Here is an 18,609-nt window from a genome sequence, read left to right on the forward strand (position 1 = left end):
CCCTTGTGGGGTGAGGAGGGAACAGGTTATTAAGGTTTTGGCAGCTCATCACTGCATCCAGGCTCTCCTCAGCCACAGTTGCCTCCAGCAAGAATCACTCTGTGTAACTGTCATAAATATAAAGGGAAGGGTAACTGCCTTTCTGTATACAAAAAGAAAAGGAGGACTTGTGGCACCTTAGAGACTAACCAATTTATTAGAGCATAAGCTTTCGTGAGCTACAGCTCACTTCCTCAGATGCATATCGTGGAAACTGCAGCAGGCTTTATATATACACAGAGAATATGAAACAATACCTATTCCCACCCCACTGTCCTGCTGGTAATAGCTTATCTAAAGTGATTTCCAGCACAAATCCAGGTTTTCTCACCCTCCACCCCCCCACACAAATTCACTCTCCTGCTGGTGATAGCCCATCCAAAGTGACAACTCTTTACACAATGTGCATGACAATCAAGCTGGGCTATTTCCTGCATAAATCCAGGTTCTCACATCCCCCCCACCCCCATACACACACAAACTCACTCTGTATACAGTGCTATAAAATCCCTCCTGGCCAGAGGCAACATCCTGTTACCTGTAAAGGGTTAAGAAGCTCAGCTAACCTGGCTGGCACCTGACCCAAAGGACCAATAAGGGGACAAGATACTTTCAAATCTTGGGCGGGGGAAAGGCTTTTGTTTGTGTTCTTTGTTTATGTGGTTGTTCTCTCTTGGGACTGAGAGAGGCCAGACAGAAATCCATCTTCTCCAACCCATCCTAATCCAAGTCTCCAATATTGCAACCAGTATAGGTAAGCCAGGCAAGGCGGATTAGTTTATCTTTCGTTTTATGTGAATTTTCCCCGTGTTAAGAGGGAAGTTTATTCCTGTTTTCTGTAACTTTAAGGTTTTGCCCAGAGGGGGATCCTCTGTGTTTTGAATCTGAATACCCTGTAAAGTATTTTCCATCCCGATTTTACAGAGATGACTTTTACCTTTCTTTTTTAAATAAACCCCTTCTTTTAAGAACCTGACTGATTTTTCCATTGTTCCAAGATCCAGAGGTTTGGGTCTTTGATGATTTTGTAACAAATTGGTTAGGATATTATTTTCAAGCCTCCCCAGGAAAGGGGGTGTGTAGAGCTTGGGGGGATATTTTGGGGGAAGACGTCTCCAAGTGGTCTCTTTCCCGGTTCTTTGTTTAAAACGCTTGGTGGTGGCAGCATGCTGTTCAAGGACAAGGCAAAGTTTGTACCTTGGGGAAGTTTTTAACCTAAGCTGGTAAGAATAAGCTTAGGGGGTCTTTCATGTGGGTCCCCACATCTGTACCCTAGAGTTCAGAGTGGGGAAGGAACCCTGACAGCAACCAAAATACCTTCTGATCCTTGGCTATGTGACTCTAATCTTGTTTTCCTTGCCAAACTTGTTTTCATTGATAAACCACAACCTTTATCAGCCAGTATACAAGTGGAAGATCAATCCTCTATTCCTGCTAAGACTCTAAAAAGGCACTTGCCAAAATTATACCAAGTTTTTCCCCACAGAAATGTTCACCTTTAGCTTATCTTAAATCCTCATGTATCAGGTGTGCATCTGCTCAAAGAAAAGAGCAGTAAAGGGGGACAAGAATATGTATTATTTTCCCCTTTAAATAAAAAAAAATTCCTCATAAATATAAAAATTACAGGAATTGGCAAACACATTATGTGGCATGAGTGACATATTTTCATTTTCTTGAAAAAATACTGATTTATATTCTATTCTATCAAGTTCTTACCTTCACCATCCTATCTGAGCACATTCCAGAAATAAATTAAGTGATGTGAGTGTTATCTGTTGTGAACAGTGTCTTCTCTATTCCTCTTCCATCCAAGGGGTGGAGCGGAACCGACTATGAATTTGTGTGTGTGTGTAATGAGGCGTGGTGTACTTTTTATTTCATGACTGTTCGTTTAATGAGTGAATTTCAGTCTTGAACAAGGCCTGAGAAAGTTTTCCTCTGCCCTGGCAAGCTTTATCTTTGCAGCAGACAATTATATTGTTCCAAAAGAGCCAAGTTCACTACAGCAGTCTTAATCTTAAAATTCAGTTTCATCTTAAATACTCCATGCCCAGAGCATTAAGAGCCCTCAAAGTGAGGACTGAGGGTATGTCTACATCGCAATTAACAACCAATGGCTGTCCATGCCAGCTGATTTGGGTGCACGGGGCTTGGGCTACCCCAGCCTCACTTACTACTGTGTTCTCTAGGTAGCCTAGTTGGTCTACCTGCATTTTTGGCTCCCTTACCCCACCCTGCTTGGTTTTATAGAACAGTGAAGAGAACGTGCACAATAATTCAGTTTATTGCCCCTTGTGGGGAAAAGTGCAGAGTAAGAGGCAATTGCAGGCAGATACCAGCAGGTCAGGGAAAAGAAACATATGTTGGGCAGATGGCTGCAGTAAAACAACAAATTCTGTAGCAAAAACTATTAATTGTGTGATACTTTAGAAAAATGTCAAATTCCATGGCGGCACAATCACTGTGTTCACAGGGCTCCTAGTGAGACGACTGAGGCAGTTCACTCCTCTCAGACCCATTGTTTCTTTGTAGACATTTGCGGCCATCAGTTTACACTCAAATAACATTTTCATTGTCTTTACAAGCATAAAAACTAGAAATTTAAATTTGTTTCCTAAACAAAAGCCACAATGCAATTCTGTGGCAAGGCATGACTTTTTGCAGAAGTTCCATGACCACGGGATACACCAGGTCTGGAATATAGTGGTAGTGGTACTATTATCACTCACTAATAGTTTGTGGTTTTTTATTTTTATTGGCTTGTGCTTCCAGTTCTCCTACTCTTGTTGTTTCCTCCCTGTATAATTTGACTTTCCCATCCCATAAAGAACTCATGCTTTTCCTGACACATTGTTCTGATTTAAGGTTTTATGACTAAAACATTGAAATGATCATTTCAATCATTGATGTACAGTTTGAGTTATGTTATTGAGAAACAAAAAAACTTTGCTAAAGCGTTAATGTTGTGTGTATGTTTTATTGCAGTCCAGGGAACTCCCCAAAAGTATGCTGATTTTACAAAAATTCTGACACATTTTTAAAAACATTGTCTGGAAATGAAGAATAGCAGACGCATGCTGCCATATAATCTTGTTAATTCACTACCACGCTGCTCAGCTAGTCTTACCTATGCATCCTTGTTTTTTGCTATAATTGAAATGTGCTTTTGGATGTATAACATTGCAATTATATATTTAAACTTTGGTTTTTTTTCCAGACTTCCCTGAAAAATCCTGCCATAGGCTGTGGTGTGACATGGGATTGGTTTTACTTTCGGGAAAGTTAGGCAGGTGTTGGAAATTGGGATTTATTATAAGATATTAACTTTAATCTAAGATACTGATAATGTTGAGATATTGTCCATTACTGAAATTTAAAATGCTCACAATAAGAGCCTCAGGTTTATACACTAAAATCGCGTGACTGTCCCTTGTTATTGGAAGATGAGTTCTCTGGTAGTTTTCTAAGCCCAAGCCTTGTGTCCCTGAAAGCACGGGTTCCTACCCATAGCACATAATAGAAAATTAATGTTGCAAGTGTACTGTAGTCTACATTTTTCATATACCACAACTTAAGATGTTCAGAGTCTTTCAGACATCAAATACAAAAGCTGATTATCTATTTTTCATAAATGTCCTTGTTTTCATTTAAGCGTCTACTCTAACAGTTTAAAATCCTAATATACCACTGCAGGTAGCTTTTGGTGCCTTTTTAGTAATCCAACTCCATATAGATTTAACCTGAAAAAAACCTATATTTTTGTAAATGTATTTTCTAAAACCTAAGGAGTGTAATAGCAGCAGCATCTTGTCAAGTAATCTCGGAGCCATTTGAGAGCCATTTATTCTAATTATGAGCACAGTCTTTTCTGATGCATTTTATTTTGATATTCAAAACGCTACTGCGAGAGCACTCATGTTCATCCTTATAAGGAAAAACTGAAAAATCAGGCTAACTATAAAGACTATGGTATGCTAGCATTATAGTTCACTTTTGCTTAAGGCTAGGTGATTTTCCTACAGGCTTTTGAATGTAAAGTGTTCTTTGGATGAACATTGGCCGCAAAACTTAACAGAATTTAGAGTGTTAATTAGACATATTATAAAGGAGGCTTGCTTCAGGTTGTTTCTGAAATAGAAAATCAAAAATCTGTAGAGCATGAAGTATTTGGAACTGACACTATAGCCTGCAGCATGGTCTGTATTCATAGATCATATGTTTGGAAAGGTGCAGTCAAGAAGCTGGTCTGGGGAAAGCCTACAGCTGTAAATTATTTAGAAACAGTGGGAACAAAAGCTCAGCCCTTTAGGAAACTCTCCTAAGCCATTAAATGTTTGGCAGTGTCTATGGCAACAAGAATGAGTTTAAAGATTTTAATTAGAAACAGATAAAACTGTGTAATATTTTGTTCTGTTTTTCTCCTTGTAACAGTGCTGTGCTTAGCTGTTCTAAAACTCTTCCGAGTGCTAATGAGATTCTTGAAATTGTTCTGAACTTGAATACCCTTAGGGTTTCAGGCTTGTGAACAGTATTATGCCATGGCATCAGAATTAGAAGCCCTCAATAATTACTATATTATACTCCTTTTACTTCTTTTCTTTTTGTGAATACAGACTAACACGGCTGTTACTCTGAAACCTGTCAATAATTACTAAGGTTATTACATATTCTATAGATACCACAAATACTGTAAAAATTGATTTTGAGAGAGCTTTGAAGATCTGTTTTACAATGATCTGGTGTTAAAACCACTAGGAAGTGTGTTCATATTGCAGTAGTGAGATAGTAAACATTGAATTTGAACTGTTTAATAAGCAAAAGGACAGTGAGGATATATTACATTTTAATGCTTCAAGTTTTACTGTCTCATTGATGAAACCTGCACAGTGCCCTTTTTCCCCGAAATGAATACGTTTGTATTAACAAAAATTAATATCCTTATATCTTTAAACTAATTCTTGACATACAGTTGTTGAGCTGGAATTGCTGCAGTAAATCTTGAGGAAGTGTGTGTGGTTGGATTGGTTTTTCTAATGTCAGCTGAAGATCGTTTTATGGTAGCCTCAAAAGGTCCCAGTCAGGATGGAGGGCAGTTGTACTAGCTGTTGTACATACACAGACAAAAACATAGTCCTTCCCAGAATTTAAGACAAGATGTAAAAAAAAAAAAAAAAAAAATAAGTGAACAACTTAGTGAAATTAATAAGCGGTGGGTGCACAACTGGTTGAAAGACTGTACTCAAAGGGCTTGGCTACACTTGCGAGTTAGAGTGCATTAAAGCAGCCCCGGGCGCCTTAGCTCACTACCTGTCCACACTGGCAAGGCATGTAGAGCGCTCTGACTCCATGGCTAGAGCGCTCCTGGTACTCCACCTCGGCGAGAAGATTAACGTTCGTTGCGCCTCGGCTGAAACGCCTGGGCATCAGTGTGAACAAGGTGTTGCATTACAGCGCTCTGATCAGCCTCCGGAAACGTCCCATAATCCCCTTAAGTGAAGTGGCCGCTCTTCTCATTGTTTTGAACTCGCTGTAGGAAAGCGGATATGCCCTTTGAAATCTCCATTTCTGACAGCCGGCTGCTTATCTGCTCCGAGACAAAGCAACCATTATTGTGGAATGTTGTGTGTGTGTGTGAGAGAGAGAGGCAGTGGGGAGGTAAATGAATGATATGCACTCACCTGGAATACTGTTTAGTTCTGGTTACCCAATCTAGAGGTAAAACTCCACCCCTCAAAAAACTAAGTGGTTCAGAGATAGTCAATGAGAATGAGTTAGGGGCATGGGAAAAATCTCCTATCAAAACACTGGAGCTGCTTACTTGAAAATTGACGAATAAGAGGCAATGTGATAAAAAATGTACAGTCTGGTTAATGGTGTACAGATGGTAGACTGGGAACTTCTGTTCACCCTTTGTTATACAAAAGCAAGGAGAATTAAAATTGAGATGTGGCAAATTTAAAACTTACAAAAAAGGAAATGTTTTTTCACATAATGCACAATTAGCCTGTGAAATTCATTGCCACAAGATATCATTGGAGTCAAGAGATTAGCAGGATACAGAAAAAGATTGGACACTTATGGATAAGAAGAAAATCCAGAGTCGATATAAAAGATTTTTTTAAACAAAGTTTCAGAAGTTCTATAAATGTCATGAGTTCGTACATAAACCAGTTTGTTAATTTTTGGGGAATTGTGGGCCATTTACTTCATAAATCCCTTCTGCAGGATTTCTTGAATCTTCCTCTGAAGTAGCTGCTGTTAGCACTGCCATGGACAAGATACTGGACTAGTGGGAGGTGTGGGTCTGATTTAGTATGGCAGTTCTCCCTGGATCAGTACAGCTGCCTCCATACTAGTGTGTTACACTGATTTAACTATGTCATGTTAAAAAATCTAGTTAAATTGGTACAAAAATGGTATGTAGATAAACTTTTTGTGAAGAAGCATAGTGAATATTGCAAGGGCTCTGCAAGAAACTTTTGGTTTACTCACTGCATATGTCATAATGTAAAAGCTGCATGGCTTCTAAAGCTTGCAGGATAGAGGCTCCCTTCTGTGGACCTCAAGGTTTGCAAGATAGAGCTTTCCTTGGGGTCTTGCAACATAGTTTCAGATTTAATATTCCATCCTTTCTCTTGACAGTTTCTTCTTAACTTGTTTTTAGGCGTGAATATTTTGGAATTGGTGTTACTGCAGCATATTTTTTGTTTCTGTCTTTTAAATTATGTTTGCATGTGCTCTCTTTGTGCAGTATTTTTAAAATACATTGCCACTGAAAAGTAAAATATAAGTCCTGTATTCTCATCCTTATCCAATTAAGCTGCATTCAGAATGTTAAATGATTTGGAAAAATAATTTAGTGCTGCTCAGTATTATCTATTTAGTGGGCCATTAGGCCTGTCTGTTCTTGGTTTGAGTATCTTAGAATATTAAAGGAAATCAAAAGAATCATTAGATTATTGAGCTTTGTGATATTATTCCTTTATATCATTTAAAGTGATGTTTTTATTCTAAGAAACTGCTTGCCATTAATATATTTTTCACAGGTCTTTGAATTTAGGTTACTATCATATATGCGTTGTTTTGGATCTACTTAAAAACTACTATGTTGGTAATGCAAATTAGGTATGTTGCAAGACCATAAATAAGTTCTAAATTATTCAGACTATCCTTTTTTTTTAAATCAACTCTTGGTATCCAGGGACTGTTAACCAGGATCCAAATTTTTAAAAGTGACTTGTGATTTTGGGTGCATTAATTTTTGATTGTTCTGCTTTAGACCACTTTAAAAGGGCCTAATTTTCAGCATGGATGCTTAGTGCTTTCTGAAAATCAAGTCTTGGTATCAAAATGGGCTCCCAGAATTGGAGAGAGACACAATCACTAGTCAGTTCTGAAACTTGTGGTCTATGAAGAGTTCTCCTATCAGAATTTGTTTTAATTGCTAATATTGCAGCAATGGAATAAAAACACTTTAAGTTTTAAACTCTTTAAGCTTTTATCCTGAATCAACACTATTCAAAGTTCACATTGTACAGATGTGAAAAAAGACTTTGAGACGTTATGCCACTGCAGTTATGATAACTGTTTCCAAGAATTATATTTATCTACCAGCTATGCCTTTCATTTTCAGCAGATGTGATGTCAGTTGTTTGTTATATATTATTAAAGATTATATGTTTTTTCCCTTTTTAAAATGACACACACTTTAGAGAGAGCCAAATGTCAGTAAAAGCAATAATCATGCTGTTTGTATAAATAAATAACACACATTGCATGAAGGCTTGGACTCATTGCAGTAGTGTTAAAACAGCTGGAGACAGCTCACTGGTGCAGACATTTGTAATTATTTAATTTCAGGTTTTGACTATCTGGTTAATAACCAACAATTCTGAATAATGAATAATGTTAGTATCATTCCCTATTAAGCTAGATACTTTCGATATGCCATTTTCTTAAAAGGAATGCTTTGTTTGTTTATTTGCATGTGTGTACACGCACCTATCCATGTGCTTGTGGTGCCGTTGATATACCTTAAAATATTCACCTAGGAAAGAGTGCTCCAACATAATTAAGAGGCAGTATTATCACTCAAGTTGTAGTACTCATTTGTATGAAATATGTAAACACATTTGTTTCTGTTTGGCCCTTTGTAGAGAAACTTACCTTTCATCATAATAGACCACTTTTTAGGTGGGTTTCAAAATTAAGTCTCAGAACATGCATCTGACTGTGAACTTGTGCTGGTTTTACCGCCTCCTGTGGTGAAACAAGGAGAAGTTTGGAAGTTCAGGGTGTGTTCTCCAGTAACACAATTGATGACTCATACCACTTATCATAGCATTGGCAATGATTACCTCAATTTTTTAATCCACAGTCCTGTAGTCATTTCTCTGAACACTGCTGTGTGCATCAAGACTGCCAGCTTTTTCTGAGTGTTGCCCTTTAATGTATGCATTTTAAACACTTGAGAAACTCAAAAGATGATCCAGTAATAGTTCAACATCAATATATATTTTGTTGTCGCTTTGTACTTAAGAATGATGGCAAAATAAGGGACCCTAAATAGAGAATAGTCATATGTCCAACTGTATATATTTTTAATGGGAATCTGTTGTCATGTATGTATGTGTATATTTATGGTGTAAATAAAGGAAAGGGGTAGAAAATGTTTTCTGGTAACTTTATCCCTGTACCCTATTCTTCCATATTATTAAATTTTAAAAACATACTATATATGGAAATCCACAGAATTTCATACTTGGAAGTCATGCAGTAGCTACAGAATTTGTGAAAAAGCAAAAGTCTGTGGGTCACATTTTACCTCATAGCCTGTCAAACTTGCATTTTAAGGGCAACTCCTGGCTCTCCCTAAGTCAATGGCAAAACTCGCATTGACTTTAATAGGGTGAGGATTTCATCATAAGTGTTCATTGAGCTAACATTGAAAGTAAACCACTTTTGACAATGGGAAAACATATTTTGCTATTAAAATCCAAAGGCTACATGGATGTAGCTGATTTTTAACAATTATTTAGGACCCTGTTCCACAAAGCACTTGATCGCATGCTTAAGGTTAAGCATGCTTTGCTGAACTTTAAACTAAATTTGTGTTGCTGGATATAGGCCTTAATGCATAATGTGATTGTTTTCATTTGTGACGCAAGATGCTTATAGGTAGGTAAAATAACCTAAGGCTTTCTAATAGTTACTTCCTACTGGATGGATGTAATTGGATTATTTGTATTCATTAATGTGAATACAGTATGTCATACCCTTGAAGTCCACGGGGTAGAGGTGGGGGAGAAAATTTGAAGTATGTTTCCTGGGGCCAAATAGAGATGTTCTGTAATGGTTATGGATGGAGCTATACTAACAGAATGAGAGAGGTTTGGCTAATTTTCTATCCTATATAGCAGCTGACCTAGGTATAAAGCCAGTGCAGATACTTGAACTAATTTTTCTGAGAGATGTAACATTGAACCTGAGCTTTTGGCACAAAACTATTTATTTTTAACTAGCTCACTTGATGATAAGTTGATACTTGTACAGGTCATAATCCTGAATATACAAGAAAAAAAACTCTGTATGAAAACAAGACAAACACTCTAATCAACAAAACCAGTTGGGATACTTACTCCAGAGTAGCTCCCTGCTCTAAAGAAAAATATGACAACATATGAGGTAAAAGAAATCAGTTGTCATACCCTACACGATCTTCCATGGTCCAAATTAAGACTAGATTATTAAAATATTAAGATTAATATAAATCTTAATGAACCTAATTTGGTATAGCGCTTACTTCATAGAAGAAACCACAACGCAACATAACAATCATGTAAGTCTTTTTGAAATGGAAAGTACTATCCTGTGTAAGATGGTATGGCACAATGATCTACACAGAGCAATCACCCAGAAGTTAAACGTCCTATCAGTGACAGCCATGCAGCAGAGAAGAAAACAAGCAGGCATTCAAAGGACTTAGTGATTATTATAGTTTCTTTTGGCTTTTTGAAAATTTAAAGTCAGTATTAGAAAATATAGTATAGTCTGGAAACAAAGTAATTTGGTTATGTGAGAGATCATGTGAAATTGGTTCCCTCCATATAAATAAAAGGAAACTGCTAGCTAGGCATTGTATGAGGAGTCCTTGGTTTTGGAACTCCCTCTTTCAGTCCAAGAGCGCTTGGATTTTTTAATCATCCAAGTGTTTCTTTTTTCTCAGCAGCCTGGGATGCCTCACAATGGTTTGCTGCTGTAGCTCCCAACCTGGGCTCCTTACAAATATCCAGACAGCATGCAGGTTACACGCTTGAGTGTCTTTGTATAGCCACAGCCCTGGTCCAGCCACTCTGACCCCCACCAGCCTTGGTTACTTCCAGCAGTTTTGATTACTACTTGCAGAGTAACCCCAATACACTCCAGTCCCAGATTTCCCCCCAAAAACATGTATTCTGTGCTGTCCAGCACTTTCCTGAACAGTCTAGGTGTATTAGTCCATTTCCTCTCTAAGGGGATTGACATACAATGGACTGCCTTAAATGAAGTTACCCAAATAATTCACAATAGTGGATTTGTTTTAATTAAAGAATATAACAAGTTTATTTAACTACAAGGAGATAGGTTTAAATGAGTACAGATATAAGGCATTGAAGTCAGAAATTGTCTCAAGAAAAATAAAGACAAAACATGTTCTAAACTTTACATACTAGACTTGGTTTAAGGTGAAATTCTTACCACATGCTCCCAGCAACAGAGCTGACCAAATTTCAGGTCAGGATCTACTCCCAAAGTCCATAGGCTGTTTCTTTCATCGTCTTGTGGAAGAGATAAATGGCTAAGGAAAAAGAACGTGGGTTGATTTTGCCCCTCACTTTTATAGTTCAGTCACTTCTTGAACTGCAGTTTCTTGAGCCTTACCCCAAGAAGTAAGGGGTGGAGACATAGAATCATAGGAGTGGAAGGGACCTTGAGGGGTCATCTAGTCCAGTACCTAAGTATTATTTGGACCATCGTGGCAGGACTAAGTATTATTTGGACCATCCCTGAATGGTGTTTGAAGATTCTAAAGAGCAGGTTAGACAATGATGGAGATTCAGCAGCCTCCCAAGACAGTTTATTTCAGTGCTTAACCACCCTGACAGGAAGTTTTTCCTAATGTCCAACCCAACCCCCCCCCCCCCCTTGCTGCAATTTAAACCCATTTTTTCTTGTCCTAATCCTCAGTGGTTAAAAAGAACAATTCTTCTCCCTCCTTATAACAACCTTTTATGTGCTTGAAAACTGTCCCCTCTGTCTTTTCTTTTCCAGACTAAACAAACCCAGTTTTTTCAATCTTCCCTCATAGATCATGTTTTCTAGACCTTTAATCATTTTTGTTGCTCTTCTCTGTACTTTCTCCAGTTTGTCCACATCTTGGGTGAAATGTGGCCACCAGAACTGGACACAATACTCCAGTTGAGACCTAATCAGCATGGTGTCTTCATTACAACACTCCTGCTTATACATCCCAGAATGATGATGGCTTTTTTTTTTTTTTTTTTTTTTTGCAACAGTGTTAAACTGTTGACTTATAGTTAGCTTGTGGTCCACTATGACCCCCAGATCCCTTTCCGCAATACTCCTTCCTAGGCAGTCATTTCCCATTTTGTATGTGTGCAACTGATTTGTTCCTTCCTAAATGGAGTACTTTGCATTTGTCCATATTGAATTTCATCCTATTTACTTCAGACCATTTCTCCAGTTTGAACAGATCATTTTGAATTTTAATCCTGTCCTCCAAAGCACTTGCAACCCCTCCCAGCTTGGTATTGTCCACAAACCTTATAAGTGTACTCTCTATGCCATTATCTAAATCATTAATGAAGATATTGAACGGAACCGGACCCGGAACCGATCCCTGCAGGACCCCACTCGTTATGCCCTTCCAGCATGACTGTGAACCACTGATAACTACTCTCTGGGAACAGTTTTCCAACCAGTTTTGCACCCACCTTATAGGAGCTCCATCTAGGTTGTATTTTCCTAGCTTTTTTATGAGAAGGTCATGCGAGACTGTAACTGACCGTTACTTACCAAGTTACTATTTTCTAGATGTTTGCAAATTGATTGCTTAATTATTTGCTCCATTATCTTTCCGAGTACAGAAGTTGAGCTGACTGGTCTGTAATTTCCCGAGATGTCCTTATTTCCCTTTGTATAGACTGGCACTATATTTGCCCTTTTCCAATCTTCTGGAATCTCTCCCGTCTTCCATGACTTTTTAAAGATTGCTAATGGCTCAGATATTGGCTCAGTCAGCTCCCTGAGTACTCTAGGATGCATTTCAGCAAGCCCTGGTGACTTGAAGACATCTAACTTGTCTGAGTAATTTTTAACTTGTTATATTCTTATTTTAGCCTCTGATCTTACCTCATTTTCACTGGCATTCACTATGTTAGACGTCCAATCACCACCAATCTTCTTGGTGACAACCGAAACAAAGAAGCACCTCTGCCATTTCCACATTTTTTGTTATTTCTCTCCCACCCCACATTGTGTAACAGTCCTACCCTGTCCTTGGTCTTCCTCTTGCTTCTAATGTATTTGTAGAATGTTTTCTTGTTACTCTTTGTCTCTAACTAGTTTGATCTTGTTTTGTGCCTTGGCATTCCTAATTTTATCCCTACATACTTGTGTTATTTGTTCATCCTTTGTAATTTGACCTAGTTTCCACTTTTTGTAGGAGACTTGATTTTTAGATCATTGAAGATATCCTGGTTAAGCCACCGTGGTCTCTTGCCATACTTCCTATCTTTCCTACACAGTGGGATAGTGTGCTCTTGTGCCCTTAATAATGTGTCTTTGAAAAACTGCCAATTGTCTTCAATTGTTTTTCCCCTTAGACTTGCTTCCCAGGGGATCTTACCTACCAACTCCCTGAGTTTGCTAAAGTCTGCTTTCTTGAAATCCATTCTTTATTTTGCTGTTCTCCCTCCTAACATTCCTTAGAATCATGAACTCCACCATTTCATGATCACTTTCCCCCAAGCTGCCTTCCACTTTCAAATTCTCAGCCAGTTCCTCCCTATTTGTCAAAAGCAAATCTAGAACAGCCTCTCCCCTAGTAGCTTTCTCCACCTTCTGAAATAAAAATTTGTCTCCAATACATTCCAAGAACTTGTTGGATAATCTGTGCTCTGCTGTGTTATTTTCCCAACGGATGTCTGGGTAGTTGAAGTTACCCATCACCAAGTCCTGTGCTTTGGATGATTTTGTTAGCTGTTTAAAAAAAGCCTCATCCACCTCTTCTTCCTGGTGAGGTGGTCTGTAGTAGACCCTTACATCCCTCTTGTGTTTTACCCCTTTTGTCCTTACCCAGAGACTTTCAACAATTCTGTCTCCTATTTCCATCTCAACCTCAATCCAAGTCTATACATTTTTAATATATAAGGCAACACCTCCTCCCTTCCCCCCACCACAAATACTAATACTTCCTGTTCTCCCTGTTTATTCCCCAAACTCCTTGCATTTGTGTACAGATCTCTAAAATCAAATGTGAAGACCATGAGTTTCAGAACTGACTAGTGATTGTATGTGATTCTCCAATTCTGGGGGCCCATTTTGAGACAAAAGCTTGGTTTTCAGAAAGCACTCCCACCTCTCACTGGAATGGATTGCACCCCAAAACGTGACACCATCGTTGGAGATTTTAAAGAAGAGGTTAAATATCTTTCAGGGATGGCCTAGGTATATTTAATCCTGCCTCAGAGATGGACTAGATAATCACTTGGGGTCCCTTTCAGACTTAAAATTCTATGATTTTGGATGGATGTTAGTTGTCTCATCTTCTATTTAGAGTTAAGGAACTGGTAATAAGAAATGAAAACTTGTAGTATGCCTTAGCTTCAAGGGTAAGGTGTGCTAAATGAAACATAAAAGTGCTCCTATATGGTTCAACCTTTTACTAATGCAAGTTGTCAGTTAATTTTTTTTGCTAGAGAAAGCAGAAATTTATTTTATCATAAACGCATTCATTTGTGAATACTCTGAACTAGAGCCATAGTTTTCCTTTTCAGTGTTGTTAAAAATAGTATGTCCTGGGGACAGAGGAAGCAGCTGAGTAAAGTATCTGAGTATTGCTACATTTTGAGGATTTCTATAATGATATGAAATTCAGTTGAGAAAGGACATTCATGAGATATTTGAACTTATGAATGGAAAAGAAAAATAAATATCATGAGGGGAGAGATCTTTTAAAGTGTGTGCATTTATTTGAATTATTTGGAAGTCCTTGGTTTTTAATGAAATATTTATTTCTACCTACAGTTGCTCTTATAATAAATGCATGCACTGAAACTTACATCATATACAATGCCAGCTTTGGTAAAATATACTAGTAAGTGAAGTCTAATGTAATATGCAATTTTAAAACATAGTTTAGTTACAGTTTTTTCCTGTTCACTTTTTTCAGTCATTGTATTGGGGTTTAGCTTTGTCTACCGTTTTGGGCCCTGTGTGTTACTTTGAGGTTTTTCCCCTACTTTCTCTCTGCTCTTTTGCAGTGTGACACATCTAAAAGGTTGACTCTCACTGAATGAGAGGATAGGCCTGCTAAACCCAGAGTTTTGAGTTCAATCCTTGAGGGGGCCATTTAGGGATCTGGGGCAAAAACTGGGGATTGATCCTGCTTTGCGCAGGAGGTCGGACTAGATGACCTCCTGAGGTCCCTTCCAACCCTGATATTATTCTATTCTATTCTAAGGGGAAAAATCAAACTATTGTTTTCAGCCATTTGAGGTCCGATTGGAAGGTATATTATTTTTACCTTTTTGTTGACTTTATAAAATATTTATTTTCTCTCTTATAGTTTTGGATATGGCCAGGCATGTTCCTCTTTACAGAGCTCTGCTAGAGTTGCTCCGTGCTATTGCCTCCTGCACCTCTATGGTGCCACTGTTGCTGCCTCTGTCTGGAGAAAATGGAGAGGAGGAGGAAGAGCAGTTGGAATCTCAAGCTTCTGTTGGCACTTTATTGGCTAAAATGAAGACATGTGTGGATACCTACACCAACCGATTGAGGTACAGTAAACATTTTAATCTCTCCTGAGCTTTCTGGTGCATTTGTTATTAATTTTAGAAAAAACAGAAGATGCGTAGATAAATATCTCTGTGCCACAGTCCAAAGTGATAAAACCATATACCATTTTATTGCCTCTGCTAGGTTTTAAGGTCACTCTTCATAACATCTTATGTCATTATTCAATTAAATTGATTTTTACCAATTAGCAGCATGGTTTATGGACTGCAATCTATCAGTTTAATTGAGATTTAGGTTTTATTTTTATGTATTTTGTTTTACCATACATTCCTCTTACCAGAAGTTAAATAATAAATTTGAAATTTCCAAAATAATTTGGTGTGTTTGGATATTGTTCTGCTTTAGTAAGTAGTTACTAACCGGTTGGAAAGATTGGTGGTAACCAAGTGTTTGGAGACTTAAACCTTCCATTTTCCCTAACTTTATTCTTGCTGGGCTGCAACAAGACAAACCTAACTTTTACAGGTCTATGCATGTCCTGCTGCCAAGCTGAATAAGCTCAGTCCCTCAGAAGTGGGAGTGGAGCAGTCAGAGACAGAGCAAATGAGGGCAACTCCCCTGGCTCAAAATAGCTTTTGAAAGAAAGATGACATGCTTGCCTTGCCTGCTGCTTATAGGTGAAAGACCCACCTTAAAAGTGGGCTCTCCCCAGAAGTTTCACTACTGAAGAAATGCCTTTGGAGCTTGTCAGGGTGAGATCGAGGGAATTATGATTTTTTTTTTGCACATTTGTGTTACTGTGGATTCTGCTATACTTGTACATGCACTTCATGTGCACAAGACTGGAACTTTTTGAGTAGCAGTGGTGATTGGGGCCACACATGCGCCCTATGCTGCCTTGTGCTCCCGTGCATACATATATGCGTCTTTTATGCCATGTGTTGGCATGTAGGTATGTGACACCATTTGCCAGATTTAATCTTCAGCCCTTACAACTGTGGCTGAAGTTCGTGTATACAGTAGCCAGATACTCCATGGACAAAAAAGGTCACAGTCCTTTTTACAGGTGGTTTACAAGTCTTAGGAGGGCTAACTTGGTGGTTGGGCTCAGAGAACATATGGAAAGAGACCCCGTTCTGTCTCCTCCCTGACTCACAAACTCATAGACTTTAAGACCAGAGGCACCCGAAGGGAGAAAGAGAAAGTACTTACAAGTTATTGTAGTTCTTCAAAAGTGTTGCTTCTACATAGTCACACTCCCTACCTGTATCTTCTGAAGGACAGTTGGGACCACACGTCCTTTTTACACCCTTGGAGACATACATAAGGCGAGGAGGCATGAGAGGGTGAATGGCCCAAATATTGTTCTCTGGAAGATTCCAAGCTTGCAAGCCTAGGACAAATTTATTCCAATAATGTGAATATTGATATAATTCTCTCCAAGAATTACCATTACTAGTAACTCTGTAACCGAAGAGCTGAAAGGTGCAGTGGCTTTATTGTATCAACACTTTTGATAAATTTACCATTCAGTGTGATCAAATTTGTCTCTGAAATTTTCAGTTTGGATAAGTCTCCGTATTGATTTTAAAAATTGAAGTTGTCTCCAGAATGTATCATCACTCATTATTCATTTAGCACAGTGTGAAAGGTAAGGATGTCATTTTTTAGCACAAGCTAAATTAAAAATTTAAATTATTAGCATGTACTCTATCTTGTCTAGCGCATATATCATTGAAATATTGCTCAGTTTTCCATCGGCTGTCAGTACTTTAAATGTGAGCTGAGATGATTTTGTCATCTTTTTTTCCAACATTTGTGTAACTCTAAATGTAAGCTTGAGAGACTACATTAAATTTTTAGTTTCATCTCCTTGCCATTCTAGCACTTTCATCTACTCAAAAATTTGATAAATTACAACATGCACTGTATCTGCTAACTTTGGTAGAGTATAATTTTTGTCTCACATTAAAAACAGAATTTTGGAACAGAGTTTTAGAGCAATAAAGATTTTGTTTGTGTAGTTTTTTAGTGGTGGTTGTTTTTTAAAGCATCCAGGTAAAAGTAGAGAAAAAGAATGGGAGAATGTTAATATGGATTACTTATTCCCATTGCAAGTATTATGACAATTTATTCTTGGTGTATTTTGTTACTGGGCTTGTTGATTTTTAGGTGATTTCAATGGAATGATCCTATTTAAATCTCCATAATCAGTGCTCAAAAACTGATCATCACTGCTAGTGTGTGCATGTGCAGGCACCCACCTGCAGACTTATACTCTGGCTGTGGAAATGTGGGGAATCTATTCTCTTTCCCGCTTCAATTTTAGAACTTCATGTGCCTTTCTCTGGCTCTCCAGAAGGGCTTATGAGGTCTCTCAGCAGCTTCCTCTCTCCCACATAGGTGTGGTACAGTCTTCAGCTGGGCCTTCTCCTCCCTTTTTTCTAGAAGTACACATGTATCAGAGGGAGTTTAGAGAGATTCTCGGATCATTTTCCCCCTAATCTAAATCCAGAGAAAAGGAATTCAGACTTTGTGTGGAAACAGTGTTCATACACAAAAAGGCAGACCTGGAGTTCCACAATTATGAATTTGACTTACCAGTGGCATGTGCATTTACAAATGGTGGAGTAAAACCACACTTCTTTCAAACATGGGTTATTGTCTTACCTTTGAATTTACATCAGGTGCATGAAGTTAAGTTTTGGGCTCAAAAGAAAGCTGCTGACGTGTTTATAAAAGCCTGGTGAATGGAACCTTCTTCAGATATGCAGTCTTTTCTGCCTACAAGGGAACTACCAGCAGAAGTTTCTATATTGACAGCATGTCATTCACATTGCTAGAAAGGTCCTATTTCATGGACCCAAGCTGGACCAAAGGATTTCAAGGAGGCCTAATTCTAACCTGTAACCTTTGCTCTCCCTTGCCTCCCTGCTTATTTTGGTGTTTATTTTTTCTGTGACCCAACTCCATTTGAAGTCTAAGTTTATCTTTCACTGGGTTTGAACCAAAGTATTGCTTTAGCCCTTCCAATAACCACTTTAGCATGGGGATAGGAGTTTGAATTTCACAATGTGTGTGAGACTTCCCATTGTTGCTTGGGATACATGTGGCGTAGACTGGTTTGAGACTTCGGTCAGTGATTCCAAAGGTCTCCTTCAAAAGAGCTTTGATCTCTTCAGTTTGCAAGAATCTGTTTTTAAAACTGTGTACTTTTGCCAGTGTTTGGGAATGGGCAAAGACTCCTGCCATAGGTAGAGTTGGGTCTGGTTATTTAGAAAGGGCTGTGTGATGATTGAAGCTGTGATCATCTATTAAGTGGATTTGTTAAATGTAAAACAAAATGTAATAACTAATGACTAAAAGGGAATTAAATTCTGTCTCAGAGTGGCTAGCAATATAGTCAGGAAGACAGAAGTGTCCTGGGATGAAGAGATTTCTAAATTGTAATAGATTTCAGGCCAAAAGAAATGTTTGATCAAAGACAGGCCATGGAAATGAATCCCTTGAGGCAGATCCCTTCCCCATCTAGTTCAAAGGAATTATTTC

The 18,609-nt window shown here is 38.3% G+C and overlaps 1 protein-coding gene across 1 annotated transcript in view; it reads left to right on the top strand.

The window, feature by feature from the left end:
* BIRC6 (baculoviral IAP repeat containing 6) overlaps nucleotides 1-18,609 on the top strand; it is a gene marked incomplete at its 5' end in the record, with an annotated part of 315,285 nt that overhangs the window by 243,499 nt on the left and 53,177 nt on the right. Inside the window, 1 exon segment of the mRNA XM_084624643.1 lies at nucleotides 14,891-15,101. Coding sequence (XP_084480769.1) covers nucleotides 14,891-15,101 — 211 coding nt within the window.

This window comes from Lepidochelys olivacea, assembly GCF_965140295.1.
Source record: "Lepidochelys olivacea isolate rLepOli2 genome assembly, chromosome: 3".
In the NCBI taxonomy this organism is placed as follows: Eukaryota; Metazoa; Chordata; order Testudines; family Cheloniidae; genus Lepidochelys; species Lepidochelys olivacea.